The following is a 15,301-nucleotide window of genomic DNA, read 5'->3' on the forward strand; positions in this document are numbered from 1 at the left end:
GGGTCATGTGGCCAGCATCACTAAGCCGCTTCTGGTGAAACCAGAGCAGCGCACGGAAACACCATTTACCTTCCCACCGGAGTGGTACCTATTTATCTACTTGCACTTTGATGTGCTTTCGAACTGCTAGGTTGGCAGGAACTGGGACCGACCAATGGGAGCTCACCCCATTGCGGGCATTTGAACCGCCGACCTTCTGATCGGCAAGCCCTAGGCTCTGTGGTTTAGGCCACAACGCCACCCGCATCCCTTGATTTGACTCTTAAAGCAGCATAAAACCAGGATAGGTTTGCAGTGCAGATATACCTTGGGCAATCTTCAAGATACTTGCAGCAACTGAGTCAACGCTTGGTATGGCCTGCAGCCTGACATGGAACGGAGGCATGTAAACACTACAATCCCTTTGTGTGTTGAGTTATTCACTTCCGTTGCTAAAGGCAATATAATTTGTGAGCCTCAAGAGGCTAGAGGACTTTGACTCCTATCAGCCTCTCCTAGTGGGGCCTACGATCAGGGAAGATGTGAGTTCTTGCCCAGCAAGATTTGGAGCTACAGGTTCTCTGCGCCTGACCTAGAGCAACAGAAGTAAATGGTCTCATGTGCTGGGGTCAGGGGGAGAAACAGGAGGGCTGGAGTTTGGTTGTTGCACAAAGGAGACACCTAAAGGAGGGTTGGTTACAATTGTCGCTGACCTCTCTGGTGCCCTTTGGCCGGGCCGCCTACCTCCTGAGCTTCTCCCTGATTTCGAGGTTCCTAATCTCGTTCTTGAGGTCGTCAAACTCCTGCGCGGACGTGAGGTTGCAGAAGACCCGGAAATCATTGTAAGGGGGGATGCCATGGTCGCGCCCCCTCTGGATGTTGATGGCTGCCAGGTCCAGAGAGACGGAATGGGCCATGGAGAAGAGCTTCTCAGTCAGCTCCATGTTCAAGAGTTCGGAAGGCACTCGCATTTTCCCGGGGACCCCGAAGAGTCCGCGGAGAAGCGGGTCGATGCCGCCTTCCTGGGTGATCCTGAACGGTGAGAAGAAGGCCTTGTGAAGAGGGAGGTGGCCCTGCCGGATGGGCTGGAAAGTTTCGTTGAGCCGGTAGAGGAGAGGGTTGATGAGGGTGTGGCCAAAGCGGAAGGCGGCCGTGGCGAAGGCGTTCAGGATGCCGGCGTTGGTGTTGGGCTCGTAGCCTTTGTACTCCCCCAAGACCTTCATCCCGGCTTCCCCGAAGATCTTGGGCAACCAGTGCGAGTACGTGATGTGCTGCATCTCGGCCCCCACGATCTTCCGAGCCTCGTGGTAGATGGTATCCCCGTCCCAGTGAGGGTTCAGGGCCAGGAGCTTGGTGGCCACGCGGTTATGCTCCCGGAACCACAGGGTGTGCATGGAAGTCAAGGCCAGCTGCTCGTTGGCTCGGTGGTCGCCGGCCAAGAAACACGGGACGGGACTCTCGCTCTCGTCCCGCATGCATTCGGTGGGAGGCCCCACGGCGAAGGGGAGGAGGTGCTTCCCGGAGCTGGGGACCACCTGCCCTTGCTTCAGGAGCCCCCTCTGGTTGCTGAGATCCCTCAGCTCCAGAGACTCGTGCTCCGTGCTCCCGTAGACGTTGGATGCGTCGATGAACGAGGTGAGGTGGTTGATTTGCTCCCGGGCGTAGACGGAGTTCATCAGCAGAGAGGTCATCCCGCTACCACACACGGGGCTGGAGCGGACGAAGAACATGCAGTGTCCGTTCCTCACCCGCGGGTCGTTTTCCGGGATCATGACGGAGAAGCAGGGAGGGTCATTGGTGCACACCTGGCTGCACGACGCTCCATCGGAGAAGCGCGCCATGCTAATGGCCGCCACGGTCTGGTCCATGTCATGGTCCAGGAACTGTCCCCATTGCATCAGCATGTGAGTGAACTGGTCGTCGGGCGTGATGGTCTCGGTGCCAATCATGGCGGTCGAGACCAAGCGAGGGAGCGGCAGGGGGAGCTCCCGGGAGTCGTCGGCCAGAGAGAAGCCTCTGGGCAGGTTGAACCCGTTCTGGTAGGCTGGCTTGAGCAGGCGCTCAAAGGCGGTGAGGGAGGCTCCCCACATGGGGTGCTGGAGGTTGTTGCATGAGCCGTCGTGGGTCCGGTACTTCCTGTGGAAGCAGATGTCGGAGCAGTTGGGGGTGCGGCGGTGGGCAGAGCAGCCGGACAGGTTGGCGATCATGTTCAGGTAGTGCGGGGAGACCAGGTCGTTGTAGCGGTACCCTGAAAGACCACTCCCAGAGCGTCACCCAATGGATTAGAATCAGAACAAGTATTCGCTACAAAATGAATTCCTTTTTCTAACACTGCAAATCTCACAACCGGATTGTGAGGCTAATAATTCCAGGATATCTGGAACCTTCCCTAAACCGTCGCAGGTTTATATTTATTTTTAAAGTTTCTAGCAAATGCCTAGTCCTTCAGAGGGAAACTCTAATTACATATGAGCTACCGTACTGGGCCGAATATAACATGCACCTGCAAATAAGCCACACCTTCCAAATTTTGCAGCTTGGGGGAGGCTTGGGAGCCGTGGATGGGGCAGACACCCTTGCCCTGCGCTCCCGGGCTGCTCTTGGGGGGGGAGAGCCATACCACTTTGCCGGGGGCCTCCCCTGTCCCCCCTTTGTTCCAACAGCTTGGGGGAAGCTTGGGAGCGGTGGGCGGGCTGGGCGCTGTTGCCCTGCACTCCTGGGCTGCTTCCTGGGGGGGGGGAGAGCCATGACGCTTTGCCAACGGTGTACGGCCGCAAATATAAGCCACACTTTAACTTTTCACGATCGGAATTTGGGGGGAAAGTGTGGCTTATATTCAGGCCAATACGGTATGCCTTCTTAAGGCAAAGGAATGACCACCGAGAGGTCCTTATAGCCTTCCCTTTAACCCAAAGGTTTCTAGGCCAATGAACATTTTGTTCAAATGCAACCCATTCTCAGCATTTTATTAGAATGCAGTATACGTCCGAATAAAAACCAGAAAAGCAATTCTAGGATGGAATCTTAGCAGCAGACACACCAGTTCCTTAACTTAGTCTCCTGTACATCTGAAGGGGGGGGGGACACACACGATTTAACACTGAAAAGCTGCTAACATGGGGGACAAGCAGTCCTCTAGTGGGAGGGCTTTCCATACCTAGGGCGCCATAACAGAGACATAATACAGTACATAACATGCTTTCATGGTTTGTTGCTGCTGCTCAGTGGTGGCTTTATTACCTGTTCCGTTCATGTCCACAACCAAGCCTTGCTGCACATGTTCCTGGATGAGCTGCAAGGTCCGTTCGAAGATCTCTCCGGCCCGAGCTGTCTCGATGGTGTACGGATCCCGCGGGTAACGGAAAAGAGCCAGCAATTCATTAGGAGTTTTGGGTCGCCTGTCCGGAGAGGACAGAAAGCCATTTTTAAGCGGTATCGCATTTTCTAAAAGCCTCTGCATTATTGGCTGAGATACTAATAGCAATCCGAGTTCTCAAACGTGCTGGTCCTTATTGCAGCCAAAATGGCTCTGTTCCTCCTGTCCACAAGAGGGCGATATCAGCAGGCTTGGGGGAACCCCAAGCTATGCAGGGGGATAAGCAACCTTTCTACTCCAAAGAAAGTCCCATTCAGTTCAATGGGGCTTCCTTCCAATTGAGTGGGTATAGGATTATAGCCTTGGAGGTGGGGGGACGACGACCCCCAAAGCTACCCAGGGATGACTAAGGATGTTCAGTGGTCACACAATGCTGGCTGACTATTGGGGCAGGAGACAGAAAACTAGGGGAGGAGAGTGGAATGGAGTATCCTGAAAAAGAGCAGGCCACAATGGAACAGTTTGTCACAGCTCCCACTTGTTACTTTTACTTTCAGCTAGGGAAGCGAGAAAATGGCAGTTTCCGCTTCCACTTGCATCCGTCACAATCAGCGCCGATTCTGTTCTGCTGCAGTTTGGTTTCTGACAAATACTGCATTCTTTGTCTTGCTGTCTGCTATTCACTGTGTGTTACACAACTGTTTATGTTCATTTCCATGCTGAGGAAACATGAAAACTACCGTACTTTTCCATGTATTAGATGAGGTTCAACCCCCCCCAAAAAAAGAATGCTAAAAAATGGGGGGAATGCGCTTTATACATATTCAGTGCATATTGGTGACATGGGATTGTTTGGTTCTGCTAGCTGGAGATTGCCGCGGGGTTTTTGGTGTCTGCGAAAAGGGCTGGTGTTTATTTGCTGTTGCTGCAGCAAGAAGTGTGGGTGATTTGCGGTTGTGGTAGCGCAGGTCAGACAGGTGAGCAATTTTCAGCAATATTGCCCCTAAAAAAGCTCAACAGCTCTGGTCCACCCCCCCAAAAAAGCTCAACAACTCTGGGCAATCTCCGCCCATTTTCTTAAGTTTGAACCCCCCCAAATAGGTAGCGTCTTATACACGGGGGCGTGTTATACACGGGAAAAATACGGTATGTGTCGTTTGCAGACTTAAGAAAACAATGATGTGAAAGATTGAATTTGCTTGGCTCATTTCCACTCCTGACCACAGACAGACAGGTGGAATGCAGCCATTCCTGCTTCCTTTTCCATTTGCGTGGGAATTCCTACTTCCCGTGAAGTCCCTGGCCGAGTGACAATTGGGGACTCTGCTACATTTGTGAAGATAAAGTGCTTTATATGCTTTATAACACTGAGACACCAGATGGCGCTGTGAAGTCCCGTTTTCCGCTAACGGGATTTCTCTGTATGAAATTTGCAACGTGTTTAACCGAATCGCTTCTTTGATGTGTCTAGACCCAGCCAGGGTGGGAAATGACCGCAAAACTGCCCTCCCCACACAAAATGGCTTCTGCATCTGTGCGGCCTTCCCATCTGCCCCTGTAAATGTGAATTTATTCCCCAAACGGTCTTACTTGCTAAACAGCTCGGTGCGCGTAGAATTGATGGCGTGGTCCACACTGCTGATGGCTTCTTGGATCGAGGTAGCTACAAAGGTGTCGCCGCTTCTGCCAATGTTTGTAGCTTTTTTGAAACCACAAAGGTGGTGGCGGTGGGGAAAGAGATTCAAAATTTAAACCACTTCCATTTTAGAATCATCTGCCTTGAAAACAGTAACTTACCACCCAATACACCAGCTCCTAGCACATATTTTGAGTTTGCTTGGAATGTGAAAATGTCAGAACAATAAGAATAGTTTTGCTTTTTCTTGCACCCATAAATGCCTTTCCCTTGCTTTTTAGCATAACCTTCTGCGCTGCACACATTGGTGGCAGAGATTTGCGTTTCACATAGAAGGTTTCTCCAGGTTGGGCTGGAAAAGACTCCCACCTGAAACCCCAGCAGCTGCTGCCTGTACGTGTAGACAATATAGAGCTATAGAGCCATGGTGTGACTCATAAGAAAGCTTCCTATGCTGCCTGCTGCGTTGTGTCACCCAGAGAAGGGGCTACAGGCAGGGATCTGCAAAGAATCCTTTTCATTTTATGGGGGGGGGGTATTTTGCAAACGTATGCAGATTTAATCAACCAGCTAATCAATCATCAAGAAAATGTACATGCTTAATCAACTAGGGTTTCTGTAAGTGGGTGACAACCCTGCTTAGAAAATGTAGATCTAGAGGATTTTAATCTCACCTGTAAGGTAACAAAAACTATGGACAACTCAGATGGATAAAAAACGTGGATAACAGATTGATTTGCAGATGTAAATGTTCATATTAGGACCCATGGAAGGGAAGAGGGAAAAATCTCGAGATTCAGAGCATGGATTTGCAATTGAATTTGTTGTACATTTATTTCTTTTAAAAATAAAATAAAAATTATTTTTTAAAAATAAAAGAAAACGTAGATCTAGGATTGCATGTTGGTATGGATTGTATATGGGTACAGGGGTGCAGAAAAGCCAGCCATGCAAACTGGCTCCAACTAGACCAGCCTCTGCCAATTTGGTGCCCTCCAGCTACAACTCCCATCAGCGCCAGCCAGTGGGAGTTGTAGTCTGAAACAGCTGGAGGGCGCCAGCTTCGGGAAGGTTGCATGACCAGGCTAACACTGCAGATGCAAAAGAAGATTGCTCTCACCTGTGATTGTCAGTTGCATGGTGCTGGAAGTAAACCCAAATGTGTTCCTGGCTACGCACTCGTACCTCCCTTGGTCAGCCATCCCCAGGTCTCGGATGGAGAGGGTCCCTTCTCTGTTGATGTGGAACTTGCCGCTCTCTGTGATTTGAATTCCTTCCTGATATGCAAGGAAAAGAGGTTTTGGAGCTTGGATAGACTAGGTTCAGCTTTGGCCCATGCTATGCGCACAGGATGGGACACGGGTGGCACAGTCCACAGAGCCTAGGACTTGCCGATCAGAAGGTCGGCAGTTCGAATCCCGGCGACAGGGTGAGCTCCCGTTGCTCGGTCCCTGCTCCTGCCAACCTAACAGTTCGAAAGCACGTCAACGTGCGAGTAGATAAATAGGTACCGCTCCAGCGGGAAGGTAAATGGCGTTTCCGTGCGCTGCTCTGGGTCGCCAGAAGCCGCTTAGTCATGCTGGCCACATGACCCGCAAGCTGTACGCTGGCTCCCACGGCCAGTAAAGCGAGATGAGTGCCGCAACCCCAGAGTCGTCCGCGACCGGACCTAATGGTCAGGGGTCCCTTTACCTTTTTAAGCACACAGGAGAATGGGGTGGGAATGCATGGGGGGAGGGGTGCATCACATGTGTGAATGTTCCTCTGTGCTAAGACAAGCAAACCACAATGCAAATAGAAAATCAGTAGGTGAGCTATTTTTCTATTTCAAAGGTTGATTTTTTAAAAGAAGACTTTTACTAATGTGGAAGTGCATTCAAAACTTGAACTTATCCCTTCCAGTCTTCTTTTATGTGTTGACTGAGTCAGAAAGAAGAAGAAGAAGAAGAAGAAGAAGAAGAAGAAGAAGAAGAAGAAGAGAGGAGGAGGAGGAGGAGGAGGAGGAGGAGTTTGGATTTGATATCCCGCTTTATCACTACCCGAAGGAGTCTCAAAGCGGCTAACATTCTCCTTTCCCTTCCTCGCCCACAACAAACACTCTGTGAGGTGAGTGGGGCTGAGAGACTTCAGGAAAGTGTGACTAGCCCAAGGTCACCCAGCAGCTGCATGTGGAGGAGCAGGGAATCGAACCTGGTTCACCAGATTACGAGACTACCGCTCTTAACCACGACACCACACTGGCTTTTTGTTTTAGAAAGCTAAAACAAAGTGATTATGATGATGATGATGATTGCCTGGGTTGATATTAGTGTGCAGGCACTTGCTTTCCTCCAATGGATATCTGCATGTGCAAAACTTGCGTGCGACGATTTTGTTTTGGAACAAATTGTAAAGGTAAAGGTAAAAGACCAATGTCCAGTCACAGATGACTCTGGGGTTGCGGCGCTCATCTCGCTCCATAGGCCGAGGGAGCCAGCATTTGTCCGAAGACAGTTTTTCAGGGTCATGTGGCCAGCATGACTAAGCCACTTCTGGCGAAACCAGAGCAGCGCACGGAAACACCGTTTACCTTCCTGCCGGAGCAGTACCTATTTATCTACTTGCACTTTTTGGCATGCTTTCGATCGGCAAGCCCAAGAGGCTCAGTGGTTTAGACCACAGCACCACCCGCGTCCTGGAACAAATTGTACCTCCCCAGAAAAAAATGAGATGAAATTGGACACCTTGATCCCCAAACTGTGCGTGGGCTGCTTGTTTGGCACGTGCAAGTCTCCTGAAAAAACCCAATTCATGCTGACTTTGATCCAGGAAGAAACGGTTGTGTGAACTGATACACTTTGACAGCCACCAGAATACAGTGGTACCTCGGGTTACATACGCTTCAGGTTACAGACTCCGCTAACCCAGAAATAGTACCTTGGGTTAAGACCTTTGCTTCAGGATGAGAACAGAAATCATGCTCTGGCGGTGCGGCGGCAGCGGGAGGCCCCATTAGCTAAAGTGGTGCTTCAGGTTAAGAACAGTTTCAGGTTAAGAACGGAACATATTAAGTACTTAACCTGAGGTGCCACTGTACTCGCAAGTGCAAACTAGGGCTTGCAGGCTACAGCGTCTGGCCCAGCTTTCCACCAGATGTCAGCAAAGGCATTGCAAAAATTCGATTGGCAGCAAAAGACAAGTCATCTCAGGCTACGATCGCATGATCCATTGGGCTGTGTTCCTTTGCATGGACTCTTTAAAGTTCTCTTTGAGATTTGGGACAGAGGGCCGGGCTTCAGATTAGGGATGTCTGCACTGCCTGAACTCTTTTTGGAGACCCAAAATAACCGTTGCTCCCCCCCGGATACTGAAGGTGGTATGGAAAAGGCTTTGCACATTCAGTCCACCATTCTCTCTGTCCACAAACTTTTGGTAGCCCAACTGGGAGCTGTATTTTACCCCTTACAGGCCTAAAATTCTCAGCACCCTCAACAAACTACAGTTCCCGGGATCCTCTGGCTGTGTGTGTGCTTGAAATGTGTTTAAAATATATTGTGCGTTTGCAGAAGCCGCAGTGGGTTCCCCATCCAAGGCTGGATGGCCTCAAGGCAACAGGTGTTCAAAGTGCATCGATTAACACTCAGGTACCTTGGCCCATGTGATGGTGGGCTGTGGGTCCCCTTGTGCGGCGCAGGTGATCTCGATGTCTTGTCCAGTCTCCGCCACCATATCTTGCGGGGGGTGAAGGAAGACCGGAATCACTGTTTAGGGCGAAGAGGAAAGAGTCAGGCAGACACCCCAAACTTCTCGGTCAGGAATGTTATAATAATAATAAAATTTTATTTATATCCCACCCTCCCCAGTCAAAGCCGGGCTCAGAGTAGCTAACAACAGAAAAATAATAAAGCATTCTAAAAATCAATTCATTATAAAATCAGATCAAATCAAATTAATGGCAACCATTGAGCTAGAGTTCTGTGAGGATTACCAAAGGAGAAATTCCAAGGTCTCAAATATAAAATACTCACATAAGTATATAAACCACGTGTCTGAAATAGTACAGGACTCTCCCAAATTGACCTCAAATATTTCTCCGCAAGGAGGAAGGAAATGGGAAAGCCTCTCCATTGTCTTTTGCTTACCTGTCTTAAGGGCAGATTTGTGTATGAATAGGGTGAGCCTGTGACCTGGATTCAGGAATTAAAGTATTTACCATCACAAAAGAATGGCCAGGCTGCCCAGGTAAAGCAGTCAGTGACCATTATCCTGGCAGACAGTATTTCTGCTGTAGACCGCCTCCTTCTGTGATGTTTGTATGATGTTTCGGGGGGGGGGGGTCTTGGGCTACAGGGTGGGCAATTTCAAAAGTCTATATAAGGTCTTGCGCACCGTTGTTTGGAGTTCTCGCCCTCCAGGTTGTGGGGACCCTGTTGCAACAGTTTAAAAAGATCAGGCTTACTAACCGCTTTGCTTCTCAATATACTCTGATTTGCCTCTGTTATTTTCCCCCTACGGATAGGGGGACCCACTTTAAGGACTCTATACAGATAATAATAATAATAATAATAATAATAATAATAATAATAATAATAATAATTTATTTATACCCCGCCCATCTGGCTGGGTTTCCCCAGTCACTCTGGGTGGCTTCCAACTGAATATTAAAAACAATACAGCATCAGAGATTAAAAACCTCCCTAAACAGGGAAGGTTTGGTTTGGTTTGTTTGGTTTATGGGCTCTTGGATACCCCATAAGGGAAAAGGAGCAGTTTTTTCTTAATTTTTCCCCCTTCCAGTAGCACCTTAAAGACCAACTAAGTTAGTTCTTGGTATGAGCTTTCGTGTGCATGCACACTTCTTCAGATACACTGAAACAGAAGTTGCCAGATCCTTCTATATAGTGAGAAGGTGGGGAGGGGTATTACTCAGAAGGGTGGTGGGAATGGGAGATTGGCAGATAGCTGAGATGAGCCTGTTGATGACTCTTAACGACTGCAATAGGTCTTACAGGAAAAGGCAAGGGGTGAGAAGGTGAAAAATGGCTTAGTCATGTATAATGAGATAAGAATCCAATGTCTTTGTTCAGACCAGGTCTCTCCATGGTTTTAAGTTTGGTAATGAGTTGCAATTCAGCAGCTTCTCTTTCCAGTCTATTTCCGAAATTCCTTTGTAGTAAAACAGCTACTTTGAGGTCTTGTATAGAATGTCCTGGGAGATTGAAGTGTTCTCCTACTGGTTCCTCTGTTTTGTGATTCTTGATTCTTGATTCACGAAAGCTCATACCAAGAACTAACTTAGTTGGTCTTTAAGGTGCTACTGGAAGGAATTTTTTTTTATTTTGACTATGGCAGACCAACACGGCTACCTATCTGTAACAGTTTTTTCTTATAACAGGAACAACTGAGGAGGAAACTCAAAGGTCCACAGGAGGCAAAAGCGATTTGAGGAGCAGAAGATGTACGACCAAACATACCTCGCGGAGTCACCCAGAGCTGCACAGGGGAGCTTCGGACCCCAATGGCGCTGATGGCGTGGCATTCGTACTGGCCTTGGTCGTGAAGGGCCACTCGGACCACCCTCAGGGTGCCCGTGGAGAGGATGCTGTGTCTTCGGTCGCTCGGCAACGGACCACCTAACAACAACGACATGCCGTAAGGCAGCGGCCAAGTTTGGACTGAGTTCTTGTGGGCAAGGCTGGCTCCAGTTGGGCGTTCTTGATGAGGTGTGGTGGCAGCCCTGGGAAGATGGGCCAAGCCACATTTTTTATTTCCCACAATGCATCTAGGTGAGGAGTTGGCAGCTGCCAAAGGCTTAGTGCTGGCTCTGAGGAGCACTGGGACTGTTTTAAGGCAGTGGTTCGCTGGGAACTGTAGTTCGTCACAGGGGTTGGGAATTGTAGCTCTGCAAGTGGGCCATTACAGTTTGCAGGATTGCTTGGGGACATCACGTGATTTAAATGTGCATTGGATGTGCTTTGCATGCATGGTGTGGATCTGGTTATTTATGACCCCTTAAGATGTTAAATAATAATAATAATAATAATAATAATAATAATAATAATAATAATAATTTATACCCCACCCATCTGGCTGGGTTTCCCCAGCCACTCTGGGCAGTTCCCAACAGAATATTCATTAAAAAGCGATAAAACATCAAACATAGAATCATAGAATCATAGAGTTGGAAGAGACCACAAGGGCCATCGAGTCCAACCCCCTGCCAAGCAGGAAACACCATCAGAGCACTCCTGACATATGGTTGTCAAGCCTCTGCTTAAAGACCTCCAAAGTAGGAGACTCCACCACACTCCTTGGCAGCAAATTCCACTGTCGAACAGCTCTTACTGTCAGGAAGTTCTTCCTAATGTTTAGGTGGAATCTTCTTTCTTGTAGTTTGGATCCATTGCTCCGTGTCCGCTTCTCTGGAGCAGCAGAAAACAACCTTTCTCCCTCCTCTATGTGACATCCTTTTATATATTTGAACATGGCTATCATATCACCCCTTAACCTCCTCTTCTCCAGGCTAAACATGCTCAGCTCCCTTAGCCGTTCCTCATAAGGCATCGTTTCCAGGCCTTTGACCATTTTGGTTGCCCTCCTCTGGACACGTTCCAGTTTGTCAGTGTCCTTCTTGAATTGTGGTGCCCAGAACTGGACACAGTACTCCAGGTGAGGTCTGACCAGAGCAGAATACAGTGGCACTATTACTTCCCTTGATCTAGATGCTATACTCCTATTGATGCAGCCCAGAATTGCATTGGCTTTTTTAGCTGCCGCGTCACACTGTTGGCTCATGTCAAGTTTGTGGTCAACCAAGACTCCTAGATCCTTTTCACATGTACTGCTCTCAAGCCAGGTGTCACCCATCTTGTATTTGTGCCTCTCATTTTTTTTGCCCAAGTGCAATACTTTACATTTCTCCCTGTTAAAATTCATCTTGTTTATTTTTGCCCAGTTCTCTAATCTGTCAAGGTCGTTTTGAAGTGTGATCCTGTCCTCTAGGGTGTTAGCCACCCCTCCCAGTTTGGTGTCATCTGCAAATTTGATCAGGATGCCCTTGAGTCCATCATCCAAGTCGTTTCAAACATGAAAAACTTCCCTGAACAGGCATGCCTTCAGATGTCTTCTAAAATTCAGAGAGTAGTTTATTTCCTTGACATCTGGTGGGAGGGCGTTCCACAGGGCGGGCGCCACTACCGAGAAGGCCCTCTACCTGGTTCCCTGTAACTTCACTTCTTGCAGGAAGGGAACTGCCAGAAGGCCCTCAGAGCTGGACCTCAGTGTCTGGGCTGAGTGATGGGGATGTAGACACTCCTTCAGGTATACTGGGTTGAGGCCGTTTAGGGCTTTGAAGGTCAGCACCAACACTTCGAATTGTGCTCAGAAACGTACTGGGAGCCAATATAGGTCTTTCAGGACTGGTGTTATATGGTCTCGGCGGCCACTCCCAGTCACTCAGAAACGTACCAATTCAAAGCACACTGGCCTAAGCAGATCTTTGGAAAGACTGAGTGGGGCACTGCCTCGGCAGGTGAGCATTATGATGGGCACAATTACCTATGCGGTGAGGTTACTCACTCCCTGTTGATCCGCGGGAGAGCAGTTGCCCAGTGATAGCTGCAGTTAGGTCATCTATGTGAATACACCATTGGCCCAGATTATTAAAAGCTAAAGGCTAAAAGCAGGCAAGCAAAGAGCCTTTGTGGCCTCTCGGTCTTTCAAACTCTGAGGGAGAGTGATAGACCCGACCGAAACGATGCCTTATGAGGAACTGCTAAGGGAGCTGGGCATGTTTAGCCTGGAGAAGAGGAGGTTAAGGGGTGATATGATAGCCATGTTCAAATATATAAAAGGATGTCACCTAGAGGAGGGAGAAAGGTTGTTTTCTGCTGCTCCAGAGAAGCGGACACGGAGCAATGGATCCAAACTACAAGAAAGAAGATTCCACCTAAACATTAGGAAGAACTTCCTGACAGTAAGAGCTGTTCGACAGTGGAATTTGCTGCCAAGGAGTGTGGTGGAGTCTCCTACTTTGGAGGTCTTTAAGCAGAGGCTTGACAACCATATGTCAGGAGTGTTCTGATGGTGTTTCCTGCTTGGCAGGGGGTTGGACTCGATGGCCCTTGTGGTCTCTTCCAACTCTATGATTCTATGATTCTATGACCCTACCTGGACCTCCCGAGGTTTTGGATAGCGACTCCTCATCAGCTCTGTGCTGTCCGGGGCTGAGGGAAGTTGTAATCCAAAACATCCTGAGGGCACCAAACCGGGGAAGGCTGGTACCCTGCAAGCATGCTGCATGCTTACAGCTTCTGGAGTCTGCAAATCATTACAGAAGAACAGGGGGAACAAAGAATACCTGCTCTCGTCCAGGCGATGACTGGCAGCGGACGGCCTTCAGCAGAGCAGGGAAAGTCAACGCTTTGACCCTCTGTTACGGTCTGGTCGGTGGGGATGATCAGAAACTTAGGAGTATCTGGGAGGGGGGGTGGGAGAACAGAAATCAGGCCTTTCGAGAATGGCAAAAAAATCCCTTTCCACCCAGAACTGGACATTGTCTAACTTGGGAGTTGTCAACCTGGTCCCTACTGCGTTTCAGGATTCTAGGTGGGCTGTAAGGGGGTTCCACGGCACAAGCCGAATGCTCCTTCCATCGAGCACTGGTGAGCGGTAAGGAAATTTTACCATCAAGAAAGATGCATTAGTGGGCGGTAGGTATAAAAGGGTTGACTACCCCTGGGACGTGGGTGGTGCTGTGGTCTAAACCACAGAGCCTAGGACTTGCTGATCAGAAGGTCAGCAGTTCGAATCCCTGCGACAGGGTGAGCTCCCGTTGCTCGGTCCCTGCTCCTGCCCACCTAGCAGTTCAAAAGCATGTCAAAGTGCAAGTAGATAAATAGGTACCGCTCTGGCGGGAAGGTAAACAGCGTTTCCGTGGGCTGCTCTGGTTCGCCAGAAGCAGCTTAGTCATGTTGGCCACATGACCCGGAAGCTGTACGCCGGCTCCCTCAGCCAATAAAGCGAGATGAGCACCGCAACCACAGAGTCGGCCACGACTGGACCTAATGGTTAGGGGTCCCTTTACCTTTACCCCTGGATTAACCTCTGCAAAAGCAATGTTCAGGCAAATCAGGACAAAACTGCTATACAGGCATCTAGTTGAGAGAATTGTGTGGAGAGTGAGCGGGAGAGATTGCTGAAGAGCAGAAAAAGTGAGCATTTAGATCAGGGGTCAGCAAACTTTTTCAGCAGGGGGCCGGTCCACTGTCCCTCAGACCTGGGGGGTGGTGGACTATATATTGAAAAAAAATTATTAAGGAATTCCTATGCCCCACAAATAACCCAAAGATGCATTTTAAATAAAAGGACACATTCCACTCATGTAAAACCACGCTGATTCCCGGACCATCCGCGGGCCGGATTTAGAAGACGATTGGGCCGGATCCGGCCCCCAGGCCTTAGTTTGCCTACCCATGAGTTAGATGCTTTTTAGGCTCCCCATTTATACAATTTTTTCTTATACGCGCAAAGGCCCAGAGCATAACCTCCGCCCAAGCTGGGGGGTGCCTGTCTATTTTGGAAACTTATTTGCACTTGGACACTTCTTAACACATCATAACCAAATTTTGCATGGCGGTCCCTGAGAACAGGGGCAGGTTTTCGTTTTCGCTTGGCTACAAATCAATGCCATTTTGAATCAAGGCAGTGGGGTGAAAGTTTCAGAACGGCATGGATTTCAAAAAGGAGGTCCTTCTCACATATGATACTTTTTGTTCCGAGGTAGATCTCCCCGACTTTGGCACAACTTCCTGCCCACCGGTGCCCGGCGGTTACTACGTGTGTCTCGGTCACCTTGCACGATGACGTTGGCCGTGGCTTGGATGGAGCCCTCACTGTTACTCGCGTTGCAGCTGTACTGCCCTTGGTCCGAGAAGGTGACGTTTTGGATGTACAGACCCCCGGAGCTGGTGATGGTGAAGCGAGGGTCCTGCGGCAGTGGAGACCCTGAGCTCAGCACCCAGGTGACGCGGGGCAGAGGGTGTCCGGAGACCCCGCATTCCAAAGTGACGCTCTCCCCAATCAGCACTTCTGTGTTTTGGGGCTGGATGACAAAGCTGGGTTTGGCTGAAAGCAAAAGAAAAACGAGGGCTGGGTGCAGTCAGTTGGTTGCTGGTGCTTAGCATTTATCTATTGCTCAGAATGCATGTTCTCACAACAGCCCTATAAGGTAAAGGGAGCCCTAACCATTAGGTCCAGTCGCGGACGACTCTGGGGTTGCGGCGCTCATCTCGCTTTAGTGGCCGAGGGAGCCGGCGTACAGCTTCCGGGTCATGTGGCCAGCATGACTAAACCGCTTCTGGCGAACCAGAGCAGTGCATGGAAATGCCATT

The 15,301-nt window shown here is 49.4% G+C and overlaps 1 protein-coding gene across 4 annotated transcripts in view; it reads right to left on the reverse strand.

Moving 5' to 3' along the window:
- The window catches only part of LOC309534018 (peroxidasin homolog), a 79,939-nt gene that overhangs the window by 19,916 nt on the left and 44,722 nt on the right, over positions 1 to 15,301 (reverse strand). For all 4 annotated transcript variants that reach the window (XM_082225819.1, XM_082225820.1, XM_082225821.1 and 1 more), the window contains 8 exons: positions 14,763 to 15,035; positions 13,270 to 13,386; positions 10,385 to 10,543; positions 8,559 to 8,671; positions 6,052 to 6,208; positions 4,886 to 4,994; positions 3,220 to 3,377; positions 724 to 2,227 (listed from right to left, as the gene is read on the reverse strand). In XM_082225819.1, the coding sequence (XP_082081945.1) occupies positions 724 to 2,227; positions 3,220 to 3,377; positions 4,886 to 4,994; positions 6,052 to 6,208; positions 8,559 to 8,671; positions 10,385 to 10,543; positions 13,270 to 13,386; positions 14,763 to 15,035 (2,590 nt within the window). The remainder of the gene's footprint in view (positions 1 to 723; positions 2,228 to 3,219; positions 3,378 to 4,885; positions 4,995 to 6,051; positions 6,209 to 8,558; positions 8,672 to 10,384; positions 10,544 to 13,269; positions 13,387 to 14,762; positions 15,036 to 15,301) is intronic.

The sequence above is a fragment of the Podarcis vaucheri genome (assembly GCF_965113315.1).
Source record: "Podarcis vaucheri genome assembly, chromosome: 6".
Lineage (NCBI taxonomy): Eukaryota > Metazoa > Chordata > Lepidosauria > Squamata > Lacertidae > Podarcis > Podarcis vaucheri.